We start from the raw sequence: 18,720 nt of genomic DNA, 5'->3' as shown, positions 1-18,720 counted from the left end.
TCTAAAAGGGGAGGAATTGTAGTGTATGTACCTTTAAGAGGAACTATATTTTTGAAGCCCCTGTATACTGTAGTACCAGTAGTGACCACTCGGGTATATAAGCCTGTGTAGCGTCGTGTTGTTAGTTCACCTCCAGACTTTGTTCAGTAAACACTTGTTAAATCAACTCCTGCATTCCGTGTCTCCATTAACACACAGATCTAACACTACCATTTATTGTGTATCCCCTTGCCTTGTTCGCCCTCCCCAAATGCATTACCTCACACTTCTACAGATTGAATTCCATTTGCCACTTTTCTGCCCACCTGACCAGTCCATTGATGTCTTCCTACAGTCTACAGCTTTCTTCCGCACGATCAGCCACTCAGCCAATTTTTGTAACATCTACAAACTTCTTAATCATGCCTCTTGCATTTAAGTCTAAATCATTGATATATACCTCAAAAGGCAAGGGACGTAGTAGTGAGCTCTGCAGAACCCCACTAGCGCCAAAGTGGAGACTTCATAGGTAGAATTAAGAAATAGAAAAGGATTTAAGACTGTAGTGGGAGTTGTGTATTGGCCCCCTGGTAGCAGCTGTAAAGTGGCAGAATGTATAAATGCAGAGATTAGACAAGCATGTAACAAAGGCAGAGCGGTGTTAATGGAGGATTTTAACTTACATGTAGACTGCGATAAACAGACGAGCTCAAGACAGAAAGGTAGTGAATTTCTCTTGTGTCCAGGATAGCTTTCTGCAACAATATATCCTAGAACCAACAAGGGGGCATGCCATAGTAGATTTAATAATGAGCAACGAGCCAGATTTAGTTAACAGCCTAACGGTACATGAACATTAATCCAATAGCAATCATAATATGTTAGAGTTCAACATTGTGTTTGAAAGGAAGAAGCACAAAACAGCTACTAAGAACCTAGATGTAGATAAGGCCGACTTCAACAGGATGAGACAGAGACTGTCCATAGTAAACTGGGCAAATCTGCTAATGGCTAAAATGACAGATGATCAGTGGGAGATGCTCAAAAAAGGATTTGTGATACAGAACCAGTTTATAACCCTAAGGGGCAAGAGCTCTACTTGCCATAAAACCAGCCATGGACGACTAAAGAGCTAAGGGACAGCATAAAACTAAAGGAAAAAGCAGAGAAGAATGCAAAAAATAGCACATGGGAGAGATCCAAAGAACAGCAAATGGTGACAAAACAGATAGTAAGAGCTGAAAAAAGGGAATTTGAAAATAAACTTGTAAGGGATATCAAAATCAACACAAAAAACTTTTACAATTATATTAGGGAAAAAGAGGGTGGTTAATGGTGATATTATAAATGAAAATAAGGAAATGGCAAAGATGTTAAATAAATACTTTGCATCAGTATTTACAGTACAGGACGAGGATAGCATGCTTGACATCCCAAGCAAATTAGCAGTAATGAAGAAAATCATGGCACTAAAGAGAGACAAATCCCCAGGACCAGATGGTTTTCATCCCAGGGTTTAAAGGAAGCAGGTGAATACATTGTTGGTGCCCTAACTATGATCTTCGAAAGTCCTCTCGATTCAGGAACTGATAGAACATAACATAAAAAATAGGAGCAGGAATAGCCCATACGGCCCTTTGAGCCTGCTCCGCCATCCAATAAGATCATGGCTGATCTTCAACCTCAACTCCACTTTCCCGCCGGATACCCATATCCCTCGATTCAGAGAGTCCAAAAATCTATCTATCGCAGCCTTGAATATACTCAACGACTGAGCATCCACAGCTCTCTGGGGTAGAGCATTCCTTACAACCCTCTGTGTGAAGAAATTTCTCATGTCAGTCCTAAATGGCTGACCCTTTATCCTGAGACTATGCCCCCAAGTTCTAGACTCTCCAGCCAGTGGAAACAGCCTCTTTAGATTGGAAAATTACATGGCACTCCTCTATTACTATTTCGTATGGCTGGTATAGATGTAGAGCAACAACTATAATTTTGCATTTAGGTGGTTGCATCAGGAATAGTGAAGTGTATTGCAGTGATGCGAATCGGGCATGAGTCATTTTCTGTTCCAAGGTCTGTTCTGGGTGACCACAGTCGCACACTGGAGAGTTTTTAATTCTCCGAAGTATCAGCATCTGCCACGGCTTGTGTGGATCTTGCAGAGAGTCTATAACCTTCACAGGGTTGCCCATAAGTGTCACAGGAAATCAAAACCAGGGATCTTCCACGTCGGGTCTTTCACGGGGTGTTTGTTTGTGATTTCTTGTGAACTCCCTTTGCCTTTCCAAGCATCATCAGGGTTGAAGTCGCATTGTCAAAGGTTTAGTGCGTGGGTCCAAAAGGAGCTGCGCAACTTCAAGCGGTGATGAGGGACACTGTTGAGATCCTGGTGGATGGGGAAGATGTTGGTTTTCCACGATTCACTGGACTTCCCGGAGAGTTGTGGCATCACGGTGAATGTACAGGGGAGCGAAATGCGACAGCACGGCCGCTAGTGTGTTGGGGTCAACTTGAGGGTTCCAGTGATGCACCGCATTGCAGTGTTCAGTTGGACATCAACAAGTCGAGCGTGACTACCTCTGGTCTGTACCAATGCACAGTACTCCGCAATGGAGTACATAAGGGCCATCGCTGATGTCCGTAATGCTGATGTTCCCCTGCTTCTGCTCGTCAATCTCTGGACCAGGTTGACCTTCGTCTTGGCAGCTACCTTCTTCAGGTGGTCATGGAAGATTAACGTACGGTCCAGCTTCACCCAGAGACCTCTATTTAAGAAAGGTGAGAGGGAAACCACGGAATTATAGACCGGTTAGCCTAACATCTGTTGTCGGGAAATGACTAGTCTATAATTAAGGATGGAGTGACTGAACACCTTGAAAATTTTCTGCTAATCAGAGCCAGCATGGATTTGTAAAGGGTAGGTCATGCCTGATGAAACTAGAATCATAGAATGGTTACAGCACAGGAGGCCGCCATTTGGCCCGTCGAGCCCGTGCTGGCTCTCTGCAAGAGCACTTCAGCTATTCCCATTCCCTCGCCCTTTCCCTGTAGCCCTGCAATTTTTTTCCCCTTCAGGTACTTAACCAATTCCCTTTTGAAAGCCACGATTGTTTCTGCCTCCACCACCCTTTCAAAGCAGTGCATTCCAAATCCTAGACTGAATCAAACTGTTTGAATCCTAAATTCAAACTGATTAAATTTTTTTAAAGAGGTGACTAAAGTAGTGGACAGGGGAATGTCTACGGGTGTTATTTATATGGGCTTCCAAAAGCTATTGATAAAGTCCCTCATAAGAGACTGCTAGCTGAAGGTGAAGCTCGTTGAATTAAGGGCAAATTATTGACCGGGTTAGGAGATTGGCTGAGCGGCAGGAGACAGAGTAGGAATAATGGGTATGTGCTCTAATTGGCAGGTTGTGACTAGTGGTGTGCACATGGATCTATGTTGGGGCCTCAACTATTTATTAACGACTTAGATGATGGGAAAGAGAGCCACATATCCATGTCTGCCGATGACAAAAAGATGGAATTATAAAATTACAGAGATATTAATAGATTAAGTGAATGAGCAAAACTGTGGCAAATGGATTTTAATATAGGCAAGTGTGAGGTCATCCACTTTGGACCTAAAAAGGATAGGTCAGAGTACTTTCTAAAAGGTGAAAAGATAGAAGCAGTGGAGGTCCAAAGAGCCTTAGGGGTCCAGGTACATCACGAGTTAGATACAGAGTAAAGCTCCCTCTACACTGTCCCATCAAACACTCCCAGGGTAGGTACATCACGGGTTAGATACAGAGTAAAGCTCCCTCTGCACTGTCCCATCAAACACTCCCAGGGTAGGTAGAACAATGTGCCTCAGCTTCGAACTGAACAACACCTGTTGATCAGCACGAGACTGTGCGGAGGTTAAAGCCAAATCTACTGCACTAGCCATCTTGTTGCAGAGAATGGAAGATTATCAGACTGATGCAGACTCGGGATTGCCATATTTGTGCCAATTATTACTGTGGGCACTTTGGTGTTATCACCCCATATCCACTGGATTAAAACAGCCGAAACAAATGAAGGATCCCTGCAATCAGCCATTGTTGGCCAAGGCTCAAAGTTGCACAGTGCCCATGTGTTCCTATCTGTTCACTTATATATGTAAACAAAGAACAAAGCTCAGTTTACTGCATCCTTTGATCAGCCTTACTGCTACTATTAACCAAACTGAGCTTATGACCAGGGACTTACCGAGAAAGTTGGGGTACAGCTGATCGACATTGTCGATTACATAGTTGCACTTCGGGCACCTGTTACTGACCTCCAGGCTCTGTCGAATACATTTATAGCTGGAGAAAGACCAGGCAACAAGTTAGAACATTCAAACTCTTCCCCCCCTACCCCTACTATTAAACACACTCACCCTAATGCTTCATCTCCCATTCACTATTAAACACACTCGCCCGAGTGCTTCATCTCCCATTCACTATTAAACACGCGCCCTAGTGCTTCATCTCCCATTCACTATTAAACACTCGCCCTAGTGCTTCATCTCTCCCCATTCACTATTAAACACACTCGCCCTAGTGCTACATCTCACCATTCACTATTAAACACACTCGCCCTAGTGCTTCATCTCCCAGTCACTATTAAACACACTCGCCCGAGTGCTTCATCTCCCAGTCACTATTAAACACACTCGCCCGAGTGCTTCATCTCCCCATTCACTATTAAACACACTCGCCCTAGTGCTACATCTCACCATTCACTATTAAACACTCGCCCTAGTGCTTCATCTCACCATTCACTATTAAACACACTCGCCCTAGTACTTCATCTCCCAGTCACTATCAAACACACTCGCCCTAGTGCTTCATCTCTCCCCATTCACTATTAAACACACCTGCCCTAGTGCTACATCTCACCATTCACTATTAAACACACTCGCCCTAGTGCTTCATCTCCCATTCACTATTAAACACACTCGCCCGAGTGCTTCATCTCCCCATTCACTATTAATCACTTGCCCGAGTGCTTCATCTCCCCATTCACTATTAAACACTCTTGCCCTAGTGCTTCATCTCCCCATTCACTATTAAACACACTCGCTAGTGCTTCATCTCCCATTCACTATTAAACACACTTACCCTAGTGCTTCATCTCCCCATTCACTATTAAACACACTCGCTAGTGCTTAATCTCCCATTCACTATTAAACACACTCACCCTAGTGCTTCATCTCCCATTCACTATTAAACACACTCACTAGTGCTAGGTCTCCCATTCACTATTAGACACACTCGCCAGAGTGCTTCACTCCCATTCACTATTAAACACACTCGCCCTAGTGATTCATCTCTCCCCATTCACTATTAAACACACTCACCCGAGTGCTTCATCTCCCCCAATTTTCTATTAAACACACTCGCCCTAATGCTTCATCACTCCCCATTAAACACACTCGCCCTGGTGCTTCATCTCACATTCACTATTAAACACACCCGCCAGAGTGCTTCATCTCTCCCCTGAACTAGATAAGTTCATTCACTTTACTTCCAATTTCCACCCTTCCCTCACATGGTCCATCTCCGACTCTTCCCTTCCTTGACTTCTCCGTCTCCATTTCTGGCGATCGGCTTTCGACAAACATCCACTACAAGCCCACCGACTCCCACAGCTACCTGGACTACACTTCCTCCCACCCCGCTTCCTGTAAGGACTCTATTCCATTCTCCCAGTTTCTCCGTCTCCGCCGCGTCTGTTCTGACGATGCCACCTTCCATACCAGTGCTTCCGACATGTCTTCCTTTTTCCTCAACCGAGGATTCCCCTCTACCGTGGTTGACACGGCCCTTGACCGTGTCCGTTCTATTTCCCGCACTTCTGCTCTCACCCCTTCCCCTCCCTCCCAGAACCATGATAGGGTTCCCCTTGTCCTCCCCTTTCACCCCACCAGCCTCCACATTCAACGGATCATCCTCCGCCATTTCTGCCACCTCCAACGTGATCCCACCACCAAACACATCTTCCCCTCACCTCCCCTTTCAGCATTCCGAAGGTACCGCTCCCTCCGCGACACCCTGGTCCACTCCTCAATCACCCCCAACAGCCCTTCTCCTTCACCTGGCACCTTCCCGTGCAAGCGCAGGAGATGCAACACATGCCCTTTTACCTCCTCCCTTCCCACTGTTCAGGGCCCCAAACACCCCTTCCAGGTGAAACAGCGATTTACTTGTACTTCTTGCAATTTAGTATACTGTATTCACTGCTCACGATGCGGTCTCCTCTACATTGGGGAGGCCAAACGCAGATTGGGCGACCGCTTTGCGGAACACCTCCGTTCATTCCGTAAGGGTGACCCTGAGCTTCCGGTCGCCTGTCACTTTAATTCTCCACTTCACTCCCACTCTGGTCTCTCTGTCCTCGGCCTATTACATTGTTCTAATGAAGCTCAACGTAAGCTCGAGGAACAGCACCTCATCTTTCGATTAGGCACTTTAAAGCCTGCCGGACTCAATATCGAGTTCAACAATTTCAGATAATAATCCCTGCCTCCATTTTGCAGTATGATTTTGCCATTCCCATTTGCAACATTTGCACAGCATGTTCTTTCAATTCCTTCTTCACCTCCTAAACACCACCCCCCCCCTGTCTCTGCACCTGCTTAATATGTTACATCTCCAGCTTTTTCCAGTTCTGATGAAGGGTCCCAGACCTGAAACGTTAACCCTGTTTCTCTCTCCATGGATGCTGCCTGGCCTACTGAGTGTTTCCAGCATTTTCTGTTGTTATTAGTATTAAACACACTTGCCCATGTTCTTCATCTCTCCCCAATCACTATTAAACACACTTGCCGTCGTGCTTAATCTCCCCATTCACTATGAAACACTCGCCCTAGTGCTTCATCTCCCATTCACTATTAAACACACTCACCAGTGTTTCATCTCTCCACATTCACTATTAAAAACACTCGCCATAGTGCTTCATCTCCCCATTCACTATTAAACACACTCACCAGAGTGCTTCATCTCCCCATTCTCTATTAAACACACTCACCCGAGTGTTTCATCTCTTCACATTCACTATTAAACACACTCACCCGAGTGCTTCATCTCCCATTCACTATTAAACACACTCACCCGAGTGCTTCATCTCCCAGTCACTATTAAACACACTCACCCGAGTGCTTCATCTCCCAGTCACTATTAAACACACTCACCCGAGTGCTTCATCTCCCCATTCACTATTAAACACACTCGCCCGAGTGCTTCATCTCCCATTCACTATTAAACACTCGCCATAGTGCTTCATCTCCCCATTCACTATTAAGCATACTCGCCCGAGTGCTTCATCTCCCATTCACTATTAAGCACACTCACCCGAGTGCTTCATCTCCCATTCACTATTAAACACTCGCCAGTGCTTCATCTCCCCATTCACTATTAAGCACACTCACCCGAGTGCTTCATCTCCCATTCACTATTAAGCACACTCGCCATAGTGCTTCATCTCCCATTCACTATTAAGCACACTCACCCGAGTGTTTCATCTCTCCACATTCACTATTAAAAACACTCACCCTCCTGCTTCATCTCCCATTCACTATTAAACACTCGCCATAGTGCTTCATCTCCCATTCACTATTAAGCACACTCACCCGAGTGCTTCATCTCCCCATTCACTATTAAGCACACTCACCCGAGTGCTTCATCTCCCAGTCACTATTAAGCACACTCGCCCAAGTGCTTCATCTCCCAGTCACTATTAAGCACACTCGCCCAAGTGCTTCATCTCCCATTCACTATTAAGCACACTCACCCGAGTGCTTCATCTCCCATTCACTATTAAACACTCACCCGAGTGCTTCATCTCCCATTCACTATTAAGCACACTCACCCGAGTGTTTCATCTCTCCACATTCACTATTAAAAACACTCACCCTCCTGCTTCATCTCCCATTCACTATTAAACACTCGCCATAGTGCTTCATCTCCCATTCACTATTAAGCACACTCACCCGAGTGCTTCATCTCCCCATTCACTATTAAGCACACTCACCCGAGTGCTTCATCTCCCAGTCACTATTAAGCACACTCGCCCAAGTGCTTCATCTCCCAGTCACTATTAAGCACACTCGCCCAAGTGCTTCATCTCCCATTCACTATTAAGCACACTCACCCGAGTGCTTCATCTCCCATTCACTATTAAACACTCACCCGAGTGCTTCATCTCCCATTCACTATTAAACACTCACCCGAGTGCTTCATCTCCCCATTCACTATTAAGCACACTCACCCGAGTGCTTCATCTCCCCATTCACTATTAAACACTCGCCAGTGCTTCATCTCCCCATTCACTATTAAGAACACTTGTGGCGACACGCCACCACTGGACACAATCCGCTCACGGCGGTACGGACAGTTTAAGCAGACGCCCCCAACCGGGGGCCCTTTCCTCCAGCAACTTATTTCCCACAGGGACAGGCTGCCGGGAGCACTTCCTGTCTGGGGAGTATTTAAATCAGGCGCGGGCTCTTCCAGTTCCTGTTTTGCCATGAGGCTGAAATAAAAAGCTGTTCTGATTTACTAGCTCTGGTCTCGACTCCCACGTTTGCCGCGGTATCTCAACACACTCGCCATAGTGCTTCATCTCCCCATTCACTATTAAGCACACTCGCCCAAGTGCTTCATCTCCCATTCACTATTAAACACTCGCCATAGTGCTTCATCTCCCATTCACTATTAAGCACACTCGCCCGAGTGCTTCATCTCCCATTCACTATTAAACACTCACCCGAGTGCTTCATCTCCCAGTCACTATTAAGCACACTCGCCCAAGTGCTTCATCTCCCATTCACTATTAAGCACACTCACCCGAGTGCTTCATCTCCCAGTCACTATTAAGCACACTCGCCCAAGTGCTTCATCTCCCATTCACTATTAAACACTCGCCATAGTGCTTCATCTCCCCATTCACTATTAAGCACACTCACCCGAGTGCTTCATCTCCCATTCACTATTAAGCACACTCACCCGAGTGCTTCATCTCCCAGTCACTATTAAGCACACTCACCCGAGTGCTTCATCTCCCATTCACTATTAAACACTCACCCGAGTGCTTCATCTCCCCATTCACTATTAAGCACACTCACCCGAGTACTACCCCTAGTACGAGGCAGCCACAATAATAAACATGGGGTACTCCATGTCTTTTCATTTAAAAACTCTGTGGGTTAAGCGAGAGTTTGATGGTGAGCCCGATAAAGTTCATGACCATGAATTGTAAGTAATGTGGGTTATCATTTCGTTTCACTGTACTTCGTTTAAATCACTTGCTTACCCTCTTGACTTTTAGCTATGTTCAAAATAATATTTTTACTGATCAACACCAATTAACATAGAAACATAGAAGATAACCCAACTTTTATGGGGTCCAATTTTCACCACTGATTTTCTCCCTTTGTTTTTAATACTAACAATAAAAGCTGAAATAAAATCGAGTTTTTAAATTGTGAACAACAGTCATAAAAGATCCTTATTGATCAAGCAACTAGCGGCACTTACCAAAAACTGTGACCACATTTTGTCATATGTGCCTCTTCAATCATCTCAAAACAGATAGGACTGTGAAAGAGCAAATGGAAACGATCAGTGTCACTATCACAACACGGCCATGAGGAAACGGTCAGTGTTTGACTAAAATTATGACACTTTCTCATCCTAGTCATTTCCCCTGGTATACCCCTCATCTCCGCTCTCAAGTCCAAGGGACACAGACTTGAACGCCTTTGGCGGACAACTGGTCTAATCGTCCATCGCCACATTTGGCTAGATCATATAAAGCACTACCGGGTCCTGCTCTCCATCACTGAAACCACTTACTATTTGAAGATCATCCAGGACGGCAAGAATAACACCAGGCTTCTCTCCTCCACCACTAACCCCCCTCCCCTGCCTGCTCCTCCCTCAATTCCAACAATAAATGTGAGGAACTCATGGGCTTCTTTATTAAAAGATCAACAACATTCGTTCAACTGCTTCGGCTTTCAATTCCCTCCCTACTCCTAGCCCACCGGACCTTACTTCCTCTCAGATTTCCCTCTGCCCTAACTTTAAAATGGAAAATTTCTCTATCTCCCCTTTTACCCTTTCAAACCTCATCTTGTCAATGAGGCCGGCCTCTTGCTCTCTCGACCTGTTCCTACTAAATTGCTGACCACCCAACCTCCCTTCCTGTCTCCCATGTTAAAGGATATTGTTAACAGCTCTCCCCCCTCAGGTATTGTCCTCCTTTCCTTCAAATCTGCCATCATCAACCCTCTCCTCAAAAAAACAACCCTCAACCCCTCCAACTTTGCAAACAATCGTCTCATCCCCAATCTTCCTTTCCTCTTCAAAGTTCTTGAACGTGTTGTCGCCTCCCAAATCAGTGCCCATCTTTCCAGAACTCCTTGTTTGAATCTCTCCAGTTAGGCTTCCGCCCCGCCACAGTACCGAAACTGCTCTTACCAAGGTCACAAATGACATCCTAATTGACTGCGACAAAGGTAATCCATCCCTTCTCGTCCTTCTAGACCTGTTGCAGCCTTTGACACAGTTGACCACAAAATTCTGCTCCATCGCCTCTCCATTGTCGTCCTGCTGGATGGGACTGCAGCCACCTGGTTTCATTCCCATCTTTGCAGCCGTAACCACAGAATCACCTGTAATGGCTTCTCTTCCCGAAACCGCACTGTCACCTCTTGTGTCCCTCAAGAATCAATCCTTGGCTCCTCCTACCTGCTGCCCCTCGATGACAACACGACGCAAGTTTTCATATGTACACTGATGATACCCAGCTCTACCTCTCCTCCACACTATCAGACTGTTTGTCCGACATCCAGCACTGGATGAGTAGAAATTTCCTCCAATATTGGGAAGATCGAAGCCATTGTCTTCGGTTCACGCCACAAACTCCATTCCCTCTCCACTGATTCGATCTCTCCCCGGCCACTGTCTAAGGCTGACCAAGTCGGGTCCCAACCTTGGTGTCGTATTTGATCACAAATTGAGCTTCCTACCTCATCTGTTCTATCCCGAAGACTACCCATTTCCACCTTCGTAGTATCGCCCGTCTCCGCCCTTATCTCGACTTATCTGCTGCCGAAACCTTCATCCATGCCTTTATCACCTCTAGACTTGACTATTCTAAAGTATTCCTGGCCAGCCTCCCTAGTTCTACCCTCCAGAAACTCAAAGTCATCCAAAACTCTGCTGGCCGTGAGCTAACTTGCACCAAGTCCCCCTCACCCATCTCCCCTGTGCTTGCTGACATACACTGGCTCCCAGTTAAGCAACGCCACATTTGAAAAATTCTCATCCTGGTTTTCAAATCCCTCCATGGCCTTGCCCCTCCTTATCGCTAATCTCCTCCAGCCCTATAATCCCCCTCGACCTCTGCGCGCCACCTATTGTGGCCTTTTGAACATCCCCGATTTTAAATGCTCCACCAGCACGGTGGCATAGTGGTTAGCACTGTTGCCTCACAGCGCCAGAGACCCGGGTTCGAATCCGGCCTCGGGTGACTGTCTGTGTGGAGTTTGCACATTCTCCCCGTGTTTGCGTGGGTTTCCTCCGGGTGCTCCGGTTTCCTCCCACAGTCCAAAGATGTGCGGGTTAGGTTGATTGGCCATGATAAATTGACCCTTAGTGTTAGGGGATTAAATACGTGGGGTTACATGTTGGTGTAGGGGTTACGGGGAATCGGGTGGGATATGTGTCGGTGCAGGCTCGATGGGCCGAAATGGCCTCTATCTGCATTGTGGGGTTTCTGTGATTCTGTGATTGGCGGCCATGCCTTCAACTACCTATGTCCAAAGCTCTGGAATTCCCTCCTTAAACCTCTCCACTTCTCTTTCCTCCTTTAAGACACTCCTTTAAACCTACGTCTTCGACAAAGCTTTTGGTCATCTGCCCTAACATCTCCTTATATGGCTTGGTTTTTTTTTTTAATAACACTTTTGCGAAGCGTCTTGAGATGTTTTATTACATTAAAGGTGCTATATAAATAAGAAGTTGTTGTGTCATAGTCCACTAGCTGAGCACAGGGCCGTTGAGGAAACGGTCAGTGTCACTGTCCGCTATCTGAGCGCAGGGCCAGCCTGGCCCACCAGGCTTCGAACTCGGCGCCATCCCACAACTTGACAAATGACTCTGCCAGTGCTTGAATTCACGTCCTATGTAAATAGGGCCAGCTCCCAAAACAACTCAGCAGTACAGAGTGGCTCCCCTCTGAGCTGATGTATTAAATCTACACCCAAGGACAGCACCCATATCTTGTGTAACTTTCTTCCTAAACCATTTGAGGATTCTTGTGCAAGGGCTACTTACTGTCTCTATGATTACATGTACCAAAGGTGTGGAAATGTTGCACAGCTGCACTTCTCTGTTATTTGTTAAGTGGTTATTGCATTTATCAGAAGAAAGCACATTATGAATATATCACCCCAGTACTGGCAGTGAGCTCAGTCCACCCAAACAGTACAGCAGTGTTAGCCGCTCTTCACTCTACTCTCAACTATATTCATTATGAAGGAAGTCATAACACATCAGTAGTTGGGAAAATGCTGGAATCTATTATAAAGGATGCAATAACTGGGCACTTAGAAACTAATAGTAAGATTGAGCAGAGTCAACATGGATTTATGAAAACAAAATCCTGTTTAACAAACCTATTGGAGTTCTTTGAGGATGTAACTAGTGGAGTAGACAAAGGGGAACCGGTAGATGTGGTGTATTTGGATTTTCAGAAGGCCTTTGATAAGGTCCCACACAAGAGGTTGGTGAACAAAATTAGGGCACATGGAATTAGGGGTAATATACTAGCATGGATTGAGAATTGGTTAACAGACAGAAAACAGAGTAGGGATAAACGGGTCTTTTTCAGGATGGCAGGTTGTGACTAGTGGGGTACCACAAGGATCGGCGCTTGGGCCCCAGCTATTCACAATCTACATCAATGATTTGGATGAGGGGACTAAATGTAACATTTCCAAATTTGCTGATGATACAAAGCTAGGTGGCAGTGTCAGTTGTGAAGAGGATGTAAAGAGGCTTCAAGGGGATCTCGACAGGCTCAGTGAGTGGGTGAGAACATGGCAGATGGATTATAATGTGGATAAATGTGAAGTTATCCACTTTGGTAGAAAAAACAGAAAGGCAGAGTATTTCCTAAATGGTGAAAGATTGGGGAATGCAGATGCTCAAAGGGACCTGGGTGTCCTTGTACATGAGTCACTGAAAGTGAACGTACAGGTTTAGCAAGCCATTAGGAAGGCAAATAGTATGCTGTCCTTCATTACAAGAGGATTTGAGTACAGGAGTAAAGAAGTCTTACTCCAATTACATAGGGCCTTGGTGAGACCACACCTGGAGTACTGTGTACAATTTTGGTCTCCTTACCTAAGGAAGAATATACTTGCCATAGAGGGAGTGCAACGAAGGTTCACGAGATTGATTCCTGGGATGGCGGGACTGTCGTACAAGAAGAGATTGAGTAAACTAGGCCTGTATTCTCTTGAATTCAGAAGAATGAGAAGGGATCTCATTGAAGCATACAAAATTATTACAGGGCTTGATAGGGTGGATGCTGGGAGAATGTTTCCCTTGGCTGGGGAATCTAGAACCAGGGGCCACAGCCTCAGGATAAAGGGTAGGCCATTCAGGACTGAGATGAGAAAAACTTTCTTCACACAGAGGGTGGTGAATTTTTGGAATTCTCTACCCCAGAGGGCTGTGGAGGCTCAGTCATTGGGTATATTCAAAACAGAAGTCAATAGATTTCTGACTAGTAAGGGCATCAAGGGATATGGTGATAGGGCCGGTGAATGGAGTTGAGGCAGAAGATCGACCATGATCTCATTGATAGGCGGAACAGGCTCGAAGGGCCGAATACTGCTGGATAACGTTTTTATCTAATCCAGTCTTCCCGCCAGCTGGTCTTAACAAATCTGACAAGCTTACTTACATTGTGGTTGCTGCCAGCTGCATGAAAACCAGTGAAAGGGTAGGGAATGGGAATGAATGGACAGCTCTTTCACACAGCCATGGTACAACTACATAGTGCTTCAACTTTCCCTGCTAAAATCCTGAACAAGCAATACCACGTGTTCTGTGCAAAACAAGATTCAAACCTCAAGCAGCTGTTTAAAGTCCCAGCCAGCTTGCACAAAGCTGGGAGATGAGCTGAATTTCGTAAAGAGGCAATAAACTGCAATAGCTACACAAGGCGAGATCACAGTGCCGGAGAACAAACCGACAGCCGCAATCATCAGTCATAGGTTTACTGTCAGCACTGTGGCAGCAAAGCACAAACAACTTCCACTTAGCGCAGTCAGCTTTGTTTGGAGGTTCTCAGTGATGCCAACAAGTTATGGGTGACTGAAGGGAGGAAATCTGTCCAATGAGGAGCCCTCCAGACCCAGAGCCTCATTGTAATCGCTTGGCAAGTACTGTCATTGGGCCCCACCTAAGATAACACAGCCTCCGGATGTGATACTGTATAATGATTCAAGTGGCTGGCTACTTCTCGGTTAATAGACGCCTTGACAATAGACTTTTCTATTTGCAGGGATTAGTAAAGATGGAGGATTGCCATTTGCACTGGGTGCTCAGAGTACACTGCGGTCACAGAAAGACCGCCACCAGAGAAAAGTATGTTATGATTACTGAAAGGTTAGGCCATGGCAGTGATCAATCCCCTCTCTGTGAAGCCGAGGTCCATGGCTGCTAACTAGTCTCCTGGGCACATCAATGTCAACAACTTCCTCAACTTCTGCCCTGATTGAAGAACAGATCCCACAAAGTCTAGTGGGGAACCAACACAACTGCTACACTCAATGGAATTGTCCCAATTACTTATTTCTTCACCTTGCTCATTTAGGTAAATGATCGTTGCCGAGGCTGGGGAAGGGTTGGAAGTGGGTTACCCAGGGTCAGTGCTGGGCCCACTTTTGTTCACGGTATATATCGTTGCATTAAACTTGGGTATCTCAAAATTTGCTGAGGACACCAAAGTAGGTTAAGCAAACATCAAGGACTGTAAAAGGCTTTGAAGACAGGTGGCAGATACAGTTTGCGATTTTTTTTCATTTTTCTTTAGAAAGGATTTGGGGAAAGTTACTTTTAGATGCATTTTAAAGCATAGTGTAAAATGTTTTGATGCAGTTTCCCCATTGGCTGGTCGTAATACGCTATGTATTATTCTCCCTTGACAATCGAGATACACTTCACACCCACTGGGTTGGGAAGTCTCCGAATCCTTTTGGCTGTGAACAGAGAAATAATAAACAGAAACACAGCTTGCCATTCAGGTCCAGGAAAGGCTAAAAAGTCAGTCAGGTTTTACACTCCAGGTGTATGTCAGCTAAAGCAGTAAGATGGTCAGAAAGTCTCACTTTCCAAGAGATCTGTGCCAACATTAAATTCAGTGTTTTGTGATTGGTTCTTCGATGTGTATCGGTTTATCTTTTTACCTGTGCTTTAGTATCTGTCTTACGCAGTGTTATCAGTAATTCGAATGTTTACATTTATCTACCTCAAACCACAGACATTCTTTTTTAAAAAAACAAGTTAGGATGAGGAGAGACAATCTGACTGTCTATGCTACTATCTTTCACAGAGTAATCGTTTCTGAAGTATTTGTAACTCAAAACACCAACTAAAGCTGCAATAGTTGTGTAATTAGTGTCCTTTTTTCTCTTTCACATGCACAGCCTCTGATATTTTTTAATGCAAATTTTACCCAAATAAAGCTTTTGAAATTCATCAACAACTTGCATTTATATAATGTTTTTAACATAGGAAAACATCCCAAGGAGCTTCACAGGGCGTAATCAGACACAATTTGACAATGAGCTAAAGGAGATATTAGGTGGGGTGTTTAGTGCCATCACAGAGACGAAATCAGAGAAAAATGGATGCCGATCCAAAGGAGAAGATTTTAGGATTGATGACTAAAATCTTGGTTAAAGAGGTAGGTTTTAGAGGAGTCATGGGAACATAGAACAGGAGTAGGCCATTCAGCCCCTTGAGCCTGTTCCACCATTCAATAAGATCATGGCTGATCTGTACCTTAACTCCATTTACCCGCCTTGGTTCCATATCCCGATACCCTTACCCAACAAAAAACTATCAATCTCAGCTTGGAAATTTTCATTGATTCCCCCCAGCCTCAGTAGCTTTTTGGGGGAGAGTGTTCCAGATTTCCACTCCCCTTTGTGTGAAGAGTGCTTCCTGACATCACTCCTGAATGGCCGAGCTCTAATTTTAAGGTTATGCTGCCCTTGTTCTGGACTCCCCACAGTTTCTCTCTATCTACCCGATCAACTCCTTTAATCATCTTAAACACCTCAATTAGTTCACCCCTTAATCTTCTATACTCAAGGGAATACAAGCCGAGTCTATGTAAGCTGTTCTTATAATTTAACCCTTTTAGCCCCGGTAGCACTGCACCCACTCCAAGGCCAATATATCCTACCCGAGGTGCAGTGCCCAGAACTGAACGCAGTTACTCCAGGTGAGATGCTGGAAATGGCTAAAAACAGTGGAGGTCCAAAGAGACTCGGGAGGGGGGGGGGGGGGGGGGGGGTCCAGGTACACATAGATCATTAAAATATCATAAACAGGTACAGAAAATTATCAAAAACAGCTAATGGAATGCTGGCCTTTCTCTCTAGAGGGCTAGAATACAAGGGGGTAGAAGTTAGGCTGCAGCTGTACAAAACCCTGGTTAGACCACACCTGGAGCACTGTGAGCAGTTCTGGGCACCACACCTTAGGAAGGATATATTGGCCTTGGAGGGAGTGCAGCGTAGATTTACCACAATGATACCCGGACTTCAAGGGTTAAGTTACGAGTAGAGATTACCCAAATTCGGGTTGTATTCCCTAGAATTTAAAAGGTTAAGGGGTGATCTTGAAAACTTCAAAGGGAACAGATAGGGTAGAGAGAGAGAAACTATTTCCGCTGGTTGGGGATTCTAGGACTCGGGGGGAATAGTCTAAAAATTAAATCCAGACCTTTCAGGAGTGAAATTAGGAAACACTTCTACACACACAAAGGGTGGTCGAAGTTTGGAACTCTCTTCCGCAAACAGCAATTGGAGCTAGATCAATTGTTAATTTTAAATCTGAGATTGATAGCTTTTTGTTACCCAAAGGTATTGAGGGATATTGGCCAAAGGCGGATATATGGAGTTAGGTCGCAGATCAGCCATGATCTCACTGAATAGCACAACAGACTCGAGGGGCTTAATGGCCTCCTCCTGTTCCTAGAAAGTGTCTGACCAGAGCTCTGTACAGCTGTAACATAACTTCCATTCCTCTGTATTCCAGCCCTTGAGATAAGGGACAACATTAAATTAGCTTTTTAAATTATTTTTTGTACCTGTCCACTAGCTTTTAGTGATTTCTGTACATGGATCCTTAAACCCCTCTGCTCCTCCACAGTTCCTAACTTCTTGCTCTTTAGAAAACACTTTGATCCATCCTTCTTGGGTCCAGAGTGAATGACCTCACAATTCCTCATATTGAACTCCAACTGCCAGTTTTGCCCACTCACTTAATCTATCAAGTCCCTTTGTAACTTTTTTCTCCCATCTACACTGCTTACTGTGCCACCTAACCTGTTGTCAACAAACGTGGATATATGGCTCTCTATTCCTTCATCCAAGTCATTTATAAATATATAGTGAAAAGCTGAGGTCCCAGAACAGATCCCTGGGGGATACCACTCATCACATTCTGCCAATTTGAGTACATACCCATTATCCCGACTCTGTCTCCTACCTCCTAACCAATTCCCTACCCAGGTCAATAGGTTGCCTCCAATTCTAAGCACTCTCATTTTTGCTAACAGTCTTTTGTGTGGAACCTTGTCGAATGCCTTCTGGAAGTCCGTATAAATAACATCCATAGATACTCCCTGATCTACAATGTTAGTAACCTCAAAAAGTTAAACTAGGTTAGACATATCTTACCTTTAACAAATCCACGCTGGCTCTCGCTGATCAGTTCATAATTATCCAAATGCTCAGTCACTCTGTCCCTAATAACAGATTCTAGCAACTTCCCCACAACTGCGTTAGACTAATAGACCTATAATTTCCTGGTCTAGCTTTCTGCCCCTTCTTAAATAATGGAGTGACATTATCAATTTTCCAATCCAAAAGAGCAGTTCCTGAATCAAGAGATGTTAGGAAGATCATGACTAAAACTGACAATTTCCTCAAATACTTTTAATACCCTGGGGTGGACAGCATCAGGTCCTGGAGATTTCTCAAACTTATTCTCATTACTTTTTCCATTACTAAGTCTTACAGAAGCAGAGATGTGGAGAAGCGGCGAGATTTCGGAGCAAATTACAGAGCTTAGGGATAAGACGGTTAAAGGCACAACTACCAATGGTGGGAACAAGGAGTGGGGGGGGGGGGGGGGGGGGGGGAGGCTGTACAGAATAGGCCAAAGGAGCATACAGATCTCAGAGGGTTGTCGGTCTGGAGGGGGTTACAGGTATAGAGAGGGCAAGGCCATGGAGGGATATGAACACGAGGATGAGAATTTTAAATTTTAGGTGTTGGAGAACCAGGAGTCAATATAGGTCAGCGAGCAAAGGGGTGATTTTTGAATGGGATTTGGTGCAGGTTAGGATATGAGCAGCAGCTTGTAGAGAATGGAAGGTGGAAGGATGGCTAAGAGAGCACTGGAATAGTCGAGGC

The 18,720-nt window shown here is 45.1% G+C and overlaps 1 protein-coding gene across 4 annotated transcripts in view; it reads right to left on the bottom strand.

Annotated features, from left to right (window-relative positions):
• The window catches only part of LOC147121673 (E3 ubiquitin-protein ligase COP1-like), a 203,492-nt gene extending 193,880 nt beyond the window's left edge, over positions 1-9,612 (bottom strand). For 3 of the 4 annotated variants that reach the window (XM_085982122.1, XM_085982123.1, XM_085982126.1), the window contains exons 1-3: positions 9,530-9,612; positions 4,218-4,315; positions 663-749 (exon numbers count right to left, since the gene is read on the bottom strand). In XM_085982122.1, coding sequence (XP_085838248.1) covers positions 663-749; positions 4,218-4,315; positions 9,530-9,573 — 229 coding nt within the window. In that variant the 5' untranslated portion in view covers positions 9,574-9,612. The remainder of the gene's footprint in view (positions 1-662; positions 750-4,217; positions 4,316-9,529) is intronic. The other variant, XM_085982124.1, reaches the window with a different exon arrangement.
• Positions 9,613-18,720: the final 9,108 nt, after the last annotated feature.

This window comes from Somniosus microcephalus, chromosome 3 (assembly GCF_052327205.1).
Source record: "Somniosus microcephalus isolate GS21.2 chromosome 3, FLI_Smic_1.0, whole genome shotgun sequence".
NCBI lineage: Eukaryota > Metazoa > Chordata > Chondrichthyes > Squaliformes > Somniosidae > Somniosus > Somniosus microcephalus.
Note: the sequence above shows the minus strand (reverse complement) of the source record. Positions and strands in the feature narration are given on the sequence as shown.